Source organism: Epinephelus moara, chromosome 3 (assembly GCF_006386435.1).
Source record: "Epinephelus moara isolate mb chromosome 3, YSFRI_EMoa_1.0, whole genome shotgun sequence".
In the NCBI taxonomy this organism is placed as follows: Eukaryota; Metazoa; Chordata; class Actinopteri; order Perciformes; family Serranidae; genus Epinephelus; species Epinephelus moara.
This window is the reverse complement of record NC_065508.1, coordinates 2,694,829-2,712,446: the sequence shown is the minus strand read 5'-3', so window position 1 is coordinate 2,712,446 and position 17,618 is coordinate 2,694,829. Positions and strand designations below refer to the sequence as shown.

General features: G+C 42.7%; 2 protein-coding genes across 2 annotated transcripts; one reads left to right on the top strand and one right to left on the bottom strand.

Annotated features, from left to right (window-relative positions):
* The first annotated feature begins 766 nt into the window (after positions 1 to 766).
* On the top strand, positions 767 to 8,282 carry LOC126387608 (ribonucleoside-diphosphate reductase large subunit-like). Its single transcript, XM_050040162.1, has 19 exons — positions 767 to 957; positions 2,690 to 2,778; positions 2,916 to 3,093; positions 3,447 to 3,547; positions 3,650 to 3,709; positions 3,793 to 3,832; positions 3,929 to 4,091; positions 4,187 to 4,328; positions 4,427 to 4,510; positions 4,622 to 4,783; positions 4,901 to 4,980; positions 5,064 to 5,265; positions 5,350 to 5,499; positions 5,596 to 5,817; positions 5,900 to 5,976; positions 6,091 to 6,226; positions 7,039 to 7,134; positions 7,252 to 7,440; positions 7,736 to 8,282. The coding sequence occupies exons 1-19, from the start codon at positions 939 to 941 to the stop codon at positions 7,925 to 7,927; spliced, it is 2,382 nt and encodes a 793-aa protein (XP_049896119.1). The 5' UTR covers positions 767 to 938; the 3' UTR covers positions 7,928 to 8,282.
* On the bottom strand, positions 8,128 to 17,004 carry LOC126387603 (short transient receptor potential channel 2-like). The gene is made up of 13 exons (XM_050040147.1): positions 16,714 to 17,004; positions 15,312 to 16,004; positions 15,019 to 15,219; positions 14,763 to 14,927; positions 14,475 to 14,649; positions 14,191 to 14,391; positions 13,928 to 14,090; positions 13,742 to 13,834; positions 12,777 to 12,969; positions 12,568 to 12,695; positions 12,409 to 12,481; positions 12,185 to 12,302; positions 8,128 to 10,943 (listed from the first exon to the last, which is right to left on the bottom strand). The coding sequence occupies exons 1-13, from the start codon at positions 16,726 to 16,728 to the stop codon at positions 10,048 to 10,050; spliced, it is 3,114 nt and encodes a 1,037-aa protein (XP_049896104.1). The 5' UTR covers positions 16,729 to 17,004; the 3' UTR covers positions 8,128 to 10,047.
* Between the last annotated feature and the right edge of the window lie 614 nt (positions 17,005 to 17,618).

Below are 17,618 nucleotides of genomic sequence, written 5' to 3'. Positions count from 1 at the left end.
TACTGTATTCATTTTATTTTTGATTTCACTGTCAAATCAGAGCATTTTCTGAAATGTGTTTTGCCACATAGGCCTAAATACAAAAATACAAAACACAAAATTAAACAGCAAAACCAAAGGCCCCATTACAAATACCTCAGGTATACTGAGGCCTACGTAAAACCCAAATTCTGATTTAGTAGTTTCACAGACTGAGAAATTAAAAAGCTCCTCAACCCGTTCAGTGGAGCCTGCTGGACTCTGAATCTTCTGTGAGATCAATAAAAGCTGATTTTTATGTTTCATGAATGGTGCAACCTGTTTGTCTGATGAGCTACTGTGGATATAATTGTAATGGATGTCGCTCCAGTTATACTGCTTTAATTCATTCATGAATATATACATAGTCTTGCCATTATGCTGATGTTGAGTACTGATATAATCTAAACATGTATTAGTGTAGTTATCATGTAAGGAAGGAAATGCATATAACTATGCGAGTCACAACTTGTTTATAACTCCAGTCACATTCATATGTGGGAGCTGGAAATTTCCATATTGCAACAAACAGCACATATGAAGCAATCCTTAAATGAGACAGGATAATTACATGTTATAAAACCCGTTGTGTAGAAAATATCCCGCCACATTTACCCAGAAACGGGACCGGAAGTTCTAAAAATGACTGACGACGGATTGTTATTGGTTTAAAAGTCTGATGGAGTCTGCTCTGATTGGCTGTCCCGCTGACGCATTTCAGTGTAACTGGCTCGCGGGTTGTTGGCGCCCAGTTTGAGATTCAACTGTGTCGGCTGATTGTTCTCACACAGAGTAATAACCTGCTGTAACAACTCTGCAGCAGCAGCAGCAGCAGCAGCACAGGCAGCTCATCGTGTCAAAGCCGAGGAGAAAACATCACCAACCCGCTGTGTGAGGAAACCAGCTGCTCTGCTGCAAACATGCACGTCATTAAGAGAGGTATAGTGGCTCACTTCAGTTTAATGCTGTCAGATAGTGTTTGGATAATGCAGTGTTTTAGTGTGAAGGGGGATGTGAAGGTCAGGAAAAACTCATTAAGTATTTAAAATTGTATCCAAGCGGTGATACATGTTGAAACTATAAAGAGATGCAACACTGCAGCCTGTAGCAACGTTTCATTCATGTTCGAGTGTGTGTTTCTTTGTGTGGTGTCATCGAGACACTAAACAAAGAGATAGCTATGAAAGCTCAGCCGGTGACAGTTTATTTTTCTCTTTGCAGGTTTGCTGCCTCTTTATTTTGAATAATGTTGAACATAACATTTAAATGCATTCACTATACTCCTTGACAAGTTTTGACTTTAATGTTTAATTTGTTTCCGCCGGTGTTTTGCGACATTAAGGCGTTGGCAAACTTCCCTTTATATAGGAGCTGTGTACTGACAGGGTTATTACAGTCATGTTCAGCATCTGTGGTATTGGCGCCAAATAAGAAGACTTTGTTGTAAACAGTAACTGGTCAGACAGGTGTTCAGCGCGGGCTCCATTCAGTTCATTGATCAGTAGAGGGCAGGGGTGTGCAGCACCACATCCTGGGCCCTATGCATGAGCAGTCTCTGTGGGCCCCCTGCTCTTTCTCTCATGATCCATGCTCTCTCAGGCACCTTTTGATTTTATTTATTTATTTTACTAAGTCAGTTTGGGTATTTTCCTTTCTGTTCCTTTTTGGAGCCTTGATTTCCTGTCTTGCACAAGCAGTCACTTTCTCAGCTCTAACTGCATTTAGAGATAAATGCGAGTGCATGGGCAGAGTAGATTGTGTCTTTAAGGGGTGAGAGGGGCCTCAGAGAGCTTCCACTACTTTTATATGCATTTCAATTTTTAATTTAGTCATGGCACTAATTACTGCTCCCTCCTATTGGGGCCCTGGGTAATCAGTCCCTGTTTCCCCCTCACTATGACACCCCCTGGTAGAGGGAATCCAGTTCACAGCCATAGCACTGATATTTCTTGACTGCAATTATTAGGGCTCGACCAATTTATCGGCCAGCCGATTTAATCGACCGATCATAGCCATGAGAGAATAATCGGATTGACGCCGATGTTAACACTTATATTTTCATCATGAATAAAATGCAGGGAATATGGTGTTTTACTTAGAAATGATGTCCTTGTGTTACTTTTGCACTATAACCTACCTCTGTTAAATTGGCAATAATAAGAAGAACTCTGGTCCTGTGAACATACATGTGAATGTCTTAATTCATACAGACTTTGCATGATTATTTTATTTCCCAGAGGTTTACTGCCTTTTTGCACATCATATTTTTGATTTATTTTGTGCTCAAATTGTTCATATGCTGCTTGTTCCACACAATTTCTGATAATAAAAGTATTTGAAAATAGTAAAATGTTCTTCCTTCAATTTATATCTTTGTAACGAGTGTCTGAACTATATTTAAACCATCAAAAGCAGGTATTTCAGGGTTTTTTAAATTGAAAAATGTAAAAATTTAATCGGCCGATATATCGGTTATCACATTTTTTTATTCCATAATATCGGAATTGGCATCGGCCCCAAAAAATCCATATCGGTCGGGCCCTAGCAATTATATTCATGAACTAAGAATTTACCTCAGGTCGGGCCCTAGCAATTATATTCATGAACTAAGAATTTACCTCAGAAATGACCAAATAAGTTTGATGACTAATAATATTGTTTGTTTTTTCAGATGGACGCCAGGAGGCCGTTACTTTTGACAAAATCACATCTCGCATCCAGAAGCTTTGCTACGGACTCAACTCTGACTTTGTGGACCCTGTGAGTTCAAACCACTAAAACTTACTTATCAACACTAAAAAGCGAAACATCAAGCGATGTAAATGAGTGACACGGTTGTTGACTCCACTCTGGTGATATTCTACAGCATGTAACCCCTTCACCTCTTGTTCCTGCAGGCTCAGATCACGATGAAGGTGATCCAGGGTCTGTACAGCGGAGTCACCACTGTGGAGCTGGACACTCTGGCAGCAGAGACCGCCGCCACCCTCACCACCAAACATCCTGACTATGCGCTCCTGGCTGCACGAATTGCAGTGTCTAACCTGCACAAAGAGACCAAGAAAGTCTTCAGTGGTGTGTACAAGTTTTAAGTTACCATACCATTTGTGTATGCAATAAATGTGCTCAGAAATATGACTTTGCATTGAAATAAATAACAGCAATATTGCAGTATACATTAATTTCACCATCTTTTGGTAAAAAATGATGCTGCAGATTGTGATATGGGGTTCCCCTTAGGAAATTGTTTAGACAGGGTAGTGAGCCATTCAGATCTTGATGCATCTTTCTTGTGATCAGTCTAATTAAACAGTACCTACACTCATTTAACATACGGCACTTGCTGTGTGAGATAGCACATTGACTGTACATTGTTAAAGTGTTTGAATTACCTGATATTACACTTTCTTTCCTCTTTGCTTTCATAGATGTGATGGAAGACCTGTACAACTACGTGAACCCGTTGAACAAACAACACTCTCCCATGATCGCCAAAGAGACGCTCGACATTGTACTTGAAAACAAGGGTGTAAGTCACATTTGATGATGTGTTTTGTCCATGTTTTCAAATCTGAAATCACTATAATTATGCGTAGCAGCCTTTTAACATAATATCTTCTTTCCTTTGCAGCGCCTCAACTCAGCCATCATTTATGACAGAGACTTCTCTTACAACTTCTTTGGCTTTAAGGTAATTTTTCATTCCATCTCACATTCAACATCTCAAGCGGATACCTGGATTATGAATCTGATTTGTCCCTTTTTCTCTGATAGACTCTTGAGCGGTCGTATTTGTTGAAGATTAACGGCAAAGGTGAGAATAGATTTTTCTTAAAGCTTAGTGTGTTTATGGGCACAGAGACTCGAATTTTAATTCGTAAAATTACTAATGACTGTCCATTTTCTGTAGTTGCCGAGAGGCCCCAGCACATGCTAATGAGAGTGGCTGTTGGGATTCACAAAGAAGACATTGATGCAGCCATTGAGACCTACAACTTGCTGTCAGAGAAGTGGTTCACCCATGCTTCACCTACTCTGTTCAACGCTGGCACCAACAAGCCACAGCTGTCTAGGTAAAGCCTCTGAGCAAAGTTAGCTCTGACGCTTTCTTCTTTAACTTGATTTTTTTTTTCCCCCACAATAATCCAATTTGTTTGTGTTCTTGCAGTTGTTTCTTGCTGGCCATGAAGGATGACAGCATTGAAGGTATTTATGACACACTGAAGCAGTGTGCCCTCATCTCTAAATCAGCTGGAGGTATTGGATTGGCAGTGAGCTGCATCAGAGCAACAGGCAGCTACATTGCTGGGGTGAGTTAACGCACACAGCAGGGATTCAAATCAAGCAGATATAGAGGGGCTTATATTTTGTCCTTTTTGCATTGCTTACAGTGCTTCTTGTTTTTCAGACTAATGGCACTTCCAATGGGCTGGTTCCTATGCTTCGAGTCTACAACAACACGGCACGTTATGTTGACCAGGGTGGTAACAAGGTGAAGATTTGCAGCGCATACTGATAATGGAGCTTGACATTGTTGCTCTAGACTAGAGACATCGCTGGTAGTAAATTTAATTCACCTTGCTCTCTGTGTTTGCTTGTTCAGAGACCCGGGGCGTTCGCTGTGTACCTGGAGCCGTGGCATTTTGATGTGTTTGACTTCTTAGAGTTGAAGAAGAACACAGGGAAAGAGGAGCAGAGGGCCAGAGACCTGTTCTTCGCCATGTGGATCCCAGACTTATTTATGAAACGAGTGGAAAGCAATCAGGTGAACATCTGCGAGAGTCTCCTCCCTGACTCACATTTACATCAGTTAATATTAAGCCACATGATCTTTAATCTACTATGTTCTTTTAGTCTTACTGTCTCTCTCCTGCTCTTGTAGGACTGGTCTCTACTGTGTCCCAGTGAATGTCCTGGCTTAGAGGAGTGCTGGGGAGAGGAGTTTGAGGAGCTCTACACTCGGTAAGACCAGCTCCACAAACTGTTTTGAACAAACAGTTCATTTCTCAGTGCTAACCTGTCCCATGTATCTGGTCTGTCTTCAGTTATGAGAAGGAGGGCAGAGCTAAGCGTGTGGTGAAGGCTCAGCAGGTGTGGTACGCCATCATTGAGTCACAGACAGAAACCGGCACACCATACATGCTCTACAAGGACGCCTGTAACAGGAAGAGCAACCAGCAGAATCTGGGCACCATCAAATCCAGCAATCTGTGCACGGAGATCGTAGAGTACACGAGCAAAGACGAGGTGAGGGGCAGGAGATATTGATTCTGTAATATTCAAATTAGTCATTACATTATTTTGTTAATGCTTGTTTGGTTTGTTTCTCAGGTTGCAGTGTGTAACCTGGCATCTATCGCCCTCAACATGTACGTCACCCCAGAAAGGACCTATGACTTTAAAAAGCTTGCATCTGTCACCAAAGTCATTGTCAAGAACCTGAACAAGATTATTGACATCAACTACTACCCAGTGATCGAGGTGCGCTTTCTTATCTGGTGTTGCTTCTTTATCAGTCATATAGCCGGGTCTTATGTGCTCTGTGTTAACAAATGGCTCCTCTGTCCTTCTTTACAGGCTGAACGGTCTAACAAGCGTCACAGACCGATTGGAATCGGTGTGCAGGGTCTTGCGGATGCCTTCATCCTTATGCGTTATCCATTTGAAAGTGCAGAGGCCCAGTTGCTCAACATTCAGATCTTTGAGACCATCTACTACGCTGCCCTGGAGGCCAGCTGTGAGCTGGCGGCAGAGCTCGGCCCTTATGAAACCTACGCAGGCTCTCCTGTCAGCAAGGGAGTGAGTAGTTTTTGTGTTAAAATCCATCCTTGGACATGGTTTAGCTGTCTGGGCTCAGATCCTAACTAATTTTATTTTCCAGATTCTTCAGCATGACATGTGGAATAAAACTCCAACAGATCTCCACGACTGGAAAGCACTGAAGGCGAAAATTGCCAAGTAAGTGTTCCTGAAATGACTTCCTTGTTGGTATATCTCATCTTATATCTATTGTATGTAGAGATCGAAGCTCATCCCTGATTCAGCTCCTTCCCTGTCCCTGTGTGTCCTCAGGCATGGTGTGAGGAACAGTCTGCTCATGGCCCCCATGCCCACAGCTTCCACCGCCCAGATCCTGGGCAACAACGAGTCCATTGAGGCTTACACCAGCAACATCTACACCCGCAGGGTGCTCTCTGGAGAATTTCAGGTCAGCACTAAATGCATTTGCTGCTTTGTGTCTCCACAGTTGTGAAGGACAGGGTTCCTGTGGGTCCTTAAAAAGTCTCAGAAGGCATTGTATTGATTAATATCAAAATAAGGCCTTACTTGGTATTAAAATGTCTTAAATCACTCTTTCAAAATACTTAAAAATGCAAAGACATTAGGGAGTAGGATTTTATGAATCTTGGTTTCTGACGTTACATTGTAAAATACCAAAAATAATTTGTAACAACTATTTTGTTTAAAATAATTTATAGAATTCCTTTTGCATTAGTGTCATGCTGATCAGGAGATGGAACCAGCAACACTCATTTTTTGCTTCCAGTCGCTATGCTCAGAGCAGAGGATCAACTATCTGCTAACTAGATTCAATAAAAACTGGCTATTCAACCAAGATTTTGGGGCATGGCTGAAACTGGTACAAGGCAATGCAACATGTTTTTCAAACTCTGCACAATGGCAGTGAAATCCCACATGCAGAGAGAGACACACACAATTGCCAAGAAAACCTGCCAACATACGGCAGGTATTTCCCAGTTCTCCTCTACCCTGATCTCCACTAAGGGACAAAACAAGACGTGTGTTATGTTACATGGGTAAATGTGTCCTTAAACCTAAGTAATTGGTGTCGGTTCATGGTTTGTTTTGTGTGTTTTTTTCCCTTTACTTTTGGAAATGATCAAATTAGTCTTAAATTTAATTCCAAGTGACACTGAAAAGTCTGAAATCAAATCCGCCTTAAGCAGCAGGAACCTTAGAAGGAAAAGCTGCTTAGTGACTTTTCTGCCTCTCCAATAGATTGTGAACCCTCATCTGCTGAAGGACCTCACAGAAAGAGGACTGTGGAGTGACGAAATGAAGAACCAGCTGATTGCTCAGAATGGATCCATCCAGGTAAAGTGTCACACTTAAAATCTTAACTAAGATCTTTAGTATCACTGCTTTAAATGTTGCTGTGATTTCAAATGACTTCCTGTTTGGTGATCACCAACCCATCTGACTTGCCCGCAGGATATTAAAGAGATCCCTGATGATCTGAAGCAGCTGTATAAAACTGTGTGGGAAATCTCTCAGAAGACTGTCATCAAGATGGCAGCAGATCGTGGTGCCTACATTGACCAGAGCCAGTCCCTAAACATCCATATTGCTGAGCCAAACTACGGAAAACTGACCAGCATGCACTTCTACGGTTGGAAGCTGGTAAGTCAGGAATAAAAGAATACAGGCTTGGGGCGTCGGTGGCTTAGTGGTAGAGCAGGCGCCCCATTTACAAGGCTGCTGCCGCAGCGGCCCGGGTTCGACTCCAGCCTGTGGCCCTTTGCTGCATGTCTCTCCCTCTCTCCCCCCCTTTCACACTTTGCTGTCCTATCAATTAAAGGCAAAAAATGCCCATAAAAATATCTTTAAAAAAAAAAAAAGAATACAGGCTTGATATACAGTATGCTGCATCACAGCGCCAAGAAACATCTAAATGCCTGTCTTCTTTTCCCTGCAGGGCCTGAAAACAGGCATGTACTACCTGCGGACGAAGCCTGCAGCCAACCCCATTCAGTTCACCCTCAACAAGGAGAAAATAAAGGAAGCCCAGTCAGCCAAGAGCAATGAGGAGGAGACCAAACAGCGGAACACTGCTGCCATGGTGTGTTCCTTAGCAAACAAGGATGAGTGCCTGATGTGCGGCTCATAAGTGAAGTGTGGTTCACACAGATAAACACACTTCCCTCTTATCCATCAACTTCCCCTGTTTAAAATGTGTTTTTGGAAACACTTGGTGCTTTTTATTTGTATATGATGATATAATGAGGGTTTTACATATGCCGCTGTGAACAGGTCACAAATCTTTGCTGTTTTTATTTAATATTATCTGGATTTTCATAATAAGTTGTGTTGTATGCATGTTTGTATAGAATGAACAGGGTGCAATGAATTAAAACTACCCTTAGGTATTTTTTTAATCAATAGTTTTATAATATGTGGGTCACATTAATGAACTTCATGTTTGTCTGTCAGATGTGTGGAAATTAAACATGTCATACAATGGTCTTAAGTTAAGTCTCATGATTACACTAATGTCAAGTATTTGTGGTGCTTCTGTTATACATGTATTAGACCTGCAGTCATTTTGTTTTACATTTACAAAGATGAAGAGTCTTCCACGTTTTCTACAGCAAAAATGAGCTGAATTAGAGTGAGTGAGCATGCTGTAATTAATGTGACTTGTTTATTAGGAAATGAGAGGCAGGAGAGATCTGCTTTCCTGTCACACGGGATGCTCTAAAAGGAGTGTGACAATGATTGGTTGGTGATACGACATGCCAGTGCATGTAAGACGCAAACCTAATTTCCTAGTAAAATGGGACAGAGGCTTTTGTGTCAGATTAAAGTATGTTTTCATTATCTGTGGTGTCGCAGGACTGAACACACTCAACACCTACATGAAATTGGTGATGGCATCAGTTATGCAATATTGCAATTGCAAGGTGTTTTTCTGTAGGAAGAGTCTGGTCGGGCTGTGTCTTGGGACAGGTGATGCTGCAGGTAATGAATTAATGAAGTGGTGTGTTCATGCATGCGACCTCATGGGAGCAGTATGTGTAAAGCAAGCTGAGACCTGCATTGCCACACTGTAGCAGGGTGTTGGTCTGCCACCGAATTAAACATTAACTCTAACCTCAGCACAGAGTTAATTTTCCCTTATGCTATGTTCATGAAATACAGAGACACAGAAATAAACATGATTTGAATGTTTTATTAGTGTTACAGAGTAACTACAGCGCATAATTTCAACTGAAGACAAGGCTACTTTCTTCTGATATTAAAGCATGAAGAGAAACCAGAATGACAAACAGAGGCTCTTTGCTGTTGAACAGTGGCGTCTCAAAAACAGCAGTCAGGAGAAAGACACCCAGCACTGAGCAGCAATACTCTAATCAAGGTATTTTCTAATTGTTAGGCACTGAAACCCTATTTTACTGCCACTGATGCTTATACAGGGGCACTGGTGTATGTTCTGTATGCTGAATTTAAAGGCACATTAACTATTTGAGTTAAATCCATTGGCAGCTTTAACATGTGATGAGAGAAAAGGCAACAAGGTCATCTCTTTCTCAGCAAGTAATTATGAGAATATTCATTTTAAAAATGAGAAAATCGACATTGTAACAGATCTGTGGCTGCATAAGCGTAAATTTCAGGGGGACACGTGACACATTCCCCTCGATATTTAGAACATGTGCATTTCCCCCTGATAAAGTCATGAAAGTAGCAAAGAACTTTAGTTTTGACAACACTTATTTTTACAAAATTAAAGACATTTACACCATAAATTGGTGCATAAAAGTGCACCAGAATGCAGGAAATTAAGTGTTTGATGCTTGAAATTTTCTGGTGGAGGACCCCCACCCCCACTGCTGAAATGAAACCTATGCCTTTGTATAGCTGAAGGATTTTATTTCAATATAAGAAAATATTTTTGCTCAGATTATTAACTGAATAACCTTTTTACTGTAAACATGAGGCTAGAAGCTGATTAGCTTAGCACAACTGCAAACAGGGGAAACATCTGTCCAATCGTAACAAAATCCACATACCAGCAGCTACAAAATAATCAATTAGCACATAATGTTGTGTTTGTTTAATCAGTACAACGACCAGAGTATAAAAATGACAATTTGCTGTTTTACAGGCAGTTATGTGCAAGACTTTATTTCCCAAAATGTTCCCTCTTATCAGATATTGAATTAGATTTATCAAAGAGCCAAACTCTGAAAAATTCTGTGTGGCCCTTTAAATGGGACATCGCTATGGTTACGGTCTGACTAATGTCCCATCAATTGATCCCTCCCCTTCTTGCGAACCAAAGCCTGTGTCCTGTGAGCTGCTGCTGCCTGTTGGTGAGGGAATCATTTTATTGGCTCCAGGTTTCACATTGCTCTCCCTGACAATGGACTTCTCTGCTGCATCACGCTCAAACTTTTTGCCCTTCATCCATTTTGCCTCCACTTTTTTTTCTTGTAGCTCTACGTCTTTCATCCTGTTTGCCACTGTCTTTGTGTCTGTCTTTTCACTGTTGACTTTGATGCTTTGAGCATGCTCGAGGGTTGTTTCTTTGTGTTTTTCACCCTCCTTTGCGTCTGTGAGAATCTCTCCTTCCCTTTTTTTTTCTGCCTCATCCTGTGTGGCTTCAGCTTTAACTTTTTCTTCTACATGAGTAAAACTTGTCACTGCCACCACTTCCTCTCTCACTTCATTATCAGTATTTTCATTTTTGTCTGCTTCCACCTGCTCTTTTGACTCAGTCTCCTTTTTGTCTCCGAGCTCCGTTTTAGCTCTGCCTTCCTCCATTTTCACCACATCACAGTCTGTTACCTGCTTTGATTCCTCTGCTGCACATTCCCCGATCTGATTCTGTTGTGTGTCTGACTCCTGTTCTGTATCTGAGTAAACCTTTTCTTTATCCACCCCATCCTCTCTGTGGTGCACTGTCACTTTAAGTGATGAATTTTTGTCATCTTGCTTGCTGTTAAAACCTCTGAAATTGTTCTTGGCGCCAATGATGTATTTCCCCAGAAAGGAGGAGCCATCCTTGGTCAGTGCCTCGCTTCCAGTGTGCCCATCATCCATCAGAAGCTGCTGGACCACCTTCATATCACTGTGCATCCTGCTGACTGTTTTGGTCAGCTCAGTGATCCGATTACCGATATCTGAGGGAAGAGAATACTCCAGTCACAATACAGCATGCAGGCACTTACATGATGCATAATATTACAGGCTGGGGGTTTGAATCAAATGCGTTTTCACAGCAGAAACTGTTATTTTAGAAAGTGTGACTCTTTGGCTTAATTGCAATAATTACAGAAGACGTCTGCTTTTTATTTAATACTTTCATTTGTCAGACAGTTCTTTGGTCACCGCCTTCACAGTCAACTCAACCACTGCTACTAAAGCATGACTCATTTAATTAATAATTAAACAGGGCTGTACATAGTGTACATCAGGGATACCCAACATGTTTTGTCGGGGGGCACCTTTGCAAAATGGCAGGAGGCCAGCGGCCAGCTAATAAACATACAGTAATAATGTAACAGTATATATAATGTCATGTCCAGTGTCAGCTGGTATAGGCTCTAGCCCACCCATGACCTTGAAGAGGCTATGCTGTTTCAGAAAATAAATAAATACGTATAATAAATGAATTGCATGTTCAGCCGTCTCACTCAACCTGTCTAGTGTCATACTCCGGTCACAGCTGAAAAATATAGTCAGTGCTGAAGCGCAAAAAACTGCTGTTCTTCTAATGGCCACTTGAGGCTGGCTCCAGAAGCCAGCGAATTGGAGGGTCAGTGCTACACTTCTACAGCAGTGTGACAGCATTGGTGCTAACTGCCGTATGAACACAGTGCAGAGCAGCTGTGATTAGCTAGCCAGTGGGATACACACACAGGGACTCACATGCAATAACATACACCTGCTGATTCCAGTTTTTTCCAGTGGCCACCAGCGGTACTGCAGCAAAAAAATCTCTGTGGCTCTAAAAGCATTCTGACCACTGTTATAAAAGAGACATCTGATAAATTGTTGACAGGACACCACCAAACAAGGTCAACTATGACTCTTTCTATTGAGAATTTTTGCTAGAAACTTTTTTGGTGTATGACCCAGGCAAGCAGTTCCATTGGCTTGAACAGGTGCCATCTTGGGGTCTGGTACCTAGTTATTATTATACATCTACGGTTAGAACACACACAGAAGGAGTGTGACTTCACTCTCTGCTCAGGATGCCATTTCTCCACAATATCTTTACATAGCATGTGCAGCTATGTACAGACCACTCAAAAGCATAACAGTTACGTCATTGATAAGTTTAGACTTTTTATCTGATAACCAGGGGGGCGACAGGTTTGTGATCCAACAGGTCTTGTCAATGTGTTACTGTCTGACCTACCTTTCCTCTTGGTCTCCTCGAACTCCCTGCGAGCTGACTCAATGTAGCGTTGCACCAGAGCTCTGATCACCTGCTGCCGGTAAGGTAACTGGCTGTCTTCAGATTCCTTACCGTTAGTCTTAAAACACACATTCACCATCACATTTTAGTGCACAACAAAGAATATACAGAAGATAATTTTTTACTACAGTCACACTGCATGTAAGCATTAAAGACACACTTACCATAGAGGCAATAGGGGGATATTTTGTCTCAGAATTACAAGTGCAGCAGCAGCAGATTCGTCTAAAGATACCCCTGGAACAGAATTCAAATTTCAGAAATAAAGATACACAATGAGGTAATATCGCAGGTGAAATGTGTTTTGGAGTCGTAAACCTTACCTCAAGATGTAAAAGAAAGCTTTGGGTGAGGGGATGATGTTGAAGGGCACTGGCATGGTAAGGCCTTCTCTGAAGTAACTGAGGTACAGCTTTGACCTGGCAAATTTCCACTCGACATCTGCGTCATCCTGAAATAAAAAACGTTGAGATGTCAGTACAAGTCTGGTCTCTGCTTTTATTATAGCTGTGGCACAAAAATATCACTTCACCTCAATTTTCTGAAAGGAGTTGGTGATCATAGCAATAAGCATGTTGAGCAGGACGATGACAATGACGAGTGTGAAGATGCCGTATAGAATCCTTCCGACAAACTCTGCCAACACAAACTGCGGCATGTCCACGTAGTCCTGGTTGGCCACACCAAACATGGTCCAGAATAAGAAGTGGAAGGTCTCATTAAACCTGCAGCAAAGCACAATGACACTGTTTTCATACCTTTTTTTTTCTGCTTATAATGGTGTTGTATACCGATCAGCCACAGCATTTAAACTGCAGAAACATAATATGAATAACACTGATCACCTTATTACAATCTGATGTTCTGCTGGAAAACCTTGGGTTCTGGCATTCATATGCACTATCGACCCAAACACTGTTGCAAAACAATTACACCCCTTCATGGCAACAACACTCCAACAATGCACCATGCCATATCGCAAAATCTGCTCAGGAATGGCCTGAGCAACATGATAAAGAGTGCAAGGCTTCGATCCCAATCCAATCAAGCATCCATTAGACGTGTTGATGCCACAGGACTCAAAGGATCCATCGCCAATGCCCTGGTGCCAGATACCACAGGACACCCTCAGTGGATCCAATTGTGTATCAGATTTGGCTCTGGGATAGCAGCACGTCCCACAGATACTTGATTAGATTGGGATCTGGGAAATCTGGCAGTCGGCTGGATGAGTTGAGCTCTTTCTTATGTTCCTCGGGCCGTTCTTGTGCAGTTTTTGCAGTGTGGCATGGCACATTGTCCTGCTCAAGGGGCCACCGCCATCAGGGAGTACCGTTGCCTTGAGGGAGTACTGTCTGCAACAGTGGGTGCTGCGTGTCAAATGACATCCACGTGAATGCCAGGACCCAAATCAAATCACTTCATTTGTCAGTGGTTTTAATGTTGCAATCTATGTATAGTGCATAGTCTTGTTTTCAGCAGACGCCATATTCTTACTTGCCAAGATGTGGAGAGATGACGTAAGGAACATAGACATTGTTGATACCACAGAGGAAGGCAGTTCCAATGATCATCAATATAAACATAAATCTAAAAAAGAAAATCTCATTAGCTCTGTCATTGGATCTGAATTCTCTTCCAGGCAATGATCAATAGGCAAGCAAGATAAAAATGTGCTTTTACCTCATCATATCATCAATCATCTTCCCAATGGAGATCTGCAAAGTTCCCAGAGACTCATGGGCTGGCAGGATGTACGCCAGCCGTGTGAAGCTCAGCATGCTGGTCACTGCAAACAGCACCTCCGCAATCAGCTGGGGGTCCTCCTGATGCCAGTCGTCACGCACTGCAAGACAGTTTCCAAAAACCAAACAGGCCACTTCAGCATTAAGAACTTTGAAGACCGCCGACAACTATTTTGGATGAACGATTTGATATTTTCTCACCAGTCTGAGTGAAGTAGATACATTCCTCTGTGCCGTTATGATCACGGCAGAGGAAGTGACCTTTGAGCATGATAAGCACGCGCAATGCGAAGGACGCGAGGTACATGCTGAGCACCATCATGTCCAAGCAGTTCCACCAGTCCAGGAAGTAACTCCGCAGCCCCTCGATCCACACTTCCTTACACTCATACCAGAAGAATCCTACATAAGACAGCCAAGAATAAACCTTGAGTTTTCTATTTGTACATTATAGAGGGGGGTTAGAAAAGAGAGAGAGAACCCACCAACCACCCACACCATGTGGAAGGAGCTGTGCAGGATGTCCTGCTGTCGCGAAGCAAATTTGTCTCGATATATCTCCATCGTTATTGATTCTCCGAGTAATGTGATGAGAAACCACAGATATGAGGCTGAGTGGAGGAGAAACTTGATCACAGGAATCTTTAGCAACTTTCCTGGCTGGTGAAGACAAAAAAAAGACGATGACCTGTCAGGGCCAAGACAAACCTGTGCTTATCCTACTCTCTTAATAAAATGTCTCTCGTGACAGTTTTTGTGTGATGTGATGTGACCTTTGACTTGGGTGCGATCCAGTAGACGAGGCAGAGGAGGGGCATGGTGAGAAAGATGCCCACAGAGACAAACAACTTCCACGCCGTCCTGCTGCCTCTCCAGCCTGCCAGGTTCCCACACCAGATAGATGACAGCACCTGCTGGCAGATTGGGTGGGCCACAAACTGCACAAAAACAAACAAATCAAGCAAACAGATCATGTATATGTCTTCTGTTACTGATCTCTGACTGACAGTAGGTTCTGCATCCACCTACCTGCTTCTGGTTGTAGTTGACAGCGAGCCGCAGACGTGACAGGTTGGGGATTCCCTCCTCAAAGGCCTGCTCATCTAAGGCATCCTGGCTCTCGTCTCCACAGCTGTTCAAGATGGTGGTCACTTCGCTCTGGTTGCGACACATGCCCAGCAACTCAACGGCAAACTCCTGACAAAGCTCCTCCAGGCTCAGGTACTGAGGCTGCAGGAAGAGAGGTGCCACAGCAGACTTAAATATCAACACAAACAGCCAACATGAACCAGAAGTGGGGATGTCTAGGAATCTCAACAGACCTTGAACTCTGGCTCTTTTTGTGAGAGCTTGCGGAGCTCTCTGCTGAGACCGAAAGCTTGGAGCATGGCGTCATCAGAGGTGATGGACAGGTAGGCACGGCTGGCGATGCCACGGTAGGTGTTGATACGGGACAAGGAGAACTTCAGTAGGTCATACTGCCGGCCGTTACGACATTCCAGGCAAGCACAGGATATCTTATGTGGCCATGGGATGATGTGACCTTTTTGAGTGAGCATGGTGACTATATCATACAGGTCTTTCTGGCAGGCTAAGGTCAGAGGAGTCACACCAGGGGCAAACTGGGAGTTGTCAATAGAGTGGTCAAAGATGGCCTGAGAGAAGGAGCGTACGTCCATCTTGTTGCCCTTCTCTTGGTCCAGGCGGTCCAGCAGCCGCTTCACCACTCTAGGCTGGTTGGTGTCTACAGCAACTAGCAGCGCCTCGTGAATCTGCCGGAAGTCAAACTTGACCCCCTGCAGGAGGGCATCCATACAACTCTCATTGCCCAGGCGGATGGACAAGTTGAGGGCCTCTCTCCACTGACGATCCTCAGACTCATCCAGCTGGCGGATGATGCCATCACCGGTCTTCAACAGTCCACACAGCAGCTCTATTTTCCCCTCCTGAATGGCACTGATGAGCTCTGGAGGGAAACGCATCTTCCTGTTCATAATCTCGCGCCATTGCTCTGGCTGAGGGACAGGACGGGACAGTTAACAGCAGTATTGGATGTCCATTTACCATGGGTGTACATTTCAGGGGGGACGCAAGGGACACGCCCCCGTTAATATTTAGAACATGTGCATTTGTCTCCCTTAATAAAAACATAAAAGTAGCAGAGGACTTTCACTTTCACAAAATTAAAAACATTAACACCCTAAATTGATGCAGAAAAGACACAAATAGGTGCATGAAAATTCACCAGATTGCTGAAAATTAAGTGCTTGATGCTCAAAATGTTATGGCATAGGACCCTCAACCCCCCGATTGCTATGTGCCCCCCTCCAATGTTGAAACGAAACCTACACCCTTGCCATTTACAGATTTTTGTGAAAGCACTGTCAGATATAAGGGGAGAGGGGTTACTCCCAATTTGATTTCAGAGGAAGAAATTAAAGCCTGGACAAAATGACAAAAGGATGTGTGATCAAATGAAAGGATGTACACAAAATAAAAAGCAGCCAATTCTACAAATAAGTGCATGACTGAAGACACATTTTATGACATCAAAGAAAACTCATTAATAAAAATATGATAAAAAATGTGATAAAAATAAAGCTGTTTAGAGGATGCCTGGAGAACAGTAGGTTCAGATTTAGCCTCATGACAACCATTTTTAAAAACTCAGATCTGCTGAGTGACAAATTCTACTAACCACCTCTACATAAAACTCTTGCTTACCGTGAGGTTTTCCATTCCTGATGAAAAACAGCACAATTTTGAGCAGCGATCCTAAAGTGAAAACACAACCACGTTCTCTGGAGACATGGAATATATTTTTTTGGCAGCTATTTTAAGCTTCAAAGATGAAGGTGAGAGATATCAGTAGCTTGCACAAGCAGCTCCAATAAGAGCACTGAGCACTTTGGTGTCCTGCGATCATGTGCTACCGGCTGACTGCATGGAATCAGCACCCACAAACTCAATAACACACTTCATCCCCCATGGGGCAAGGCCAATTAAAACGTAGCCAGTTCAAAGTTATTCATGCTTGGCTGGGCCCAAACCAAACTGTTTCTGTGTTCAAACAGGAATTAACTCTAGTCTCCGCGTTGGAAACAGTGCCATGGTATAATTAAGGTAGCAGTTACTGAACAGGCAGCAGCTGTCATCGTTTCCCCCCAGAGGAGCTGGAGGGAGTTCACAGCAGAGGGAAAAACAAGGAGCTGCAAGTAAAAGATACACTGATTATTTTTCACTACTCTCTTTTCATGCAGTTCTCTTTAAGGAAGTCCACTTACTAAAATTATACGGTTTTATTTTTGTCTTCAAAAGTCTGTACAGTGTTCTTTTCACCTTGTTGTGAACATTTCAGTCTCTTCCTTTTCCCTTGGCTTGGATTATCTCCATTTCTGTGTGGTTTAAAGAAACTTGTCTGATGTTTATTAGCTCTTTGTCAGTGCAGAATCAGTCAGGTGGCCCTTGAGACTGATAATTATATAACTATATATCAGTCACAGGGGCCAGGTTTCTGCATTGAGTACGTTTACTTTTAATACAACAAAGGGAAACCATTTTCAAAATGTATACATGTTAACTTCAATGGTCTAAGACGGTTAAACAATGCTCTCCCAAATCCAAAAACC

Excerpts from the sequence above, each read along its gene's own strand:
- LOC126387608 (XM_050040162.1), top strand. Across the intron at positions 3,833-3,928 it reads GTTGAAGATTAACGGCAAAG|TTGCCGAGAGGCCCCAGCAC; the intron begins GTGAGAATAGAT and ends CATTTTCTGTAG. Across the intron at positions 6,227-7,038 it reads TGCTCTCTGGAGAATTTCAG|ATTGTGAACCCTCATCTGCT; the intron begins GTCAGCACTAAA and ends CCTCTCCAATAG.
- LOC126387603 (XM_050040147.1), bottom strand. Across the intron at positions 14,650-14,762 it reads GGATCGCACCCAAGTCAAAG|CCAGGAAAGTTGCTAAAGAT; the intron begins GTCACATCACAT and ends TGTCTTCACCAG. Across the intron at positions 12,696-12,776 it reads ACTCCTTTCAGAAAATTGAG|GATGACGCAGATGTCGAGTG; the intron begins GTGAAGTGATAT and ends TTTTTATTTCAG.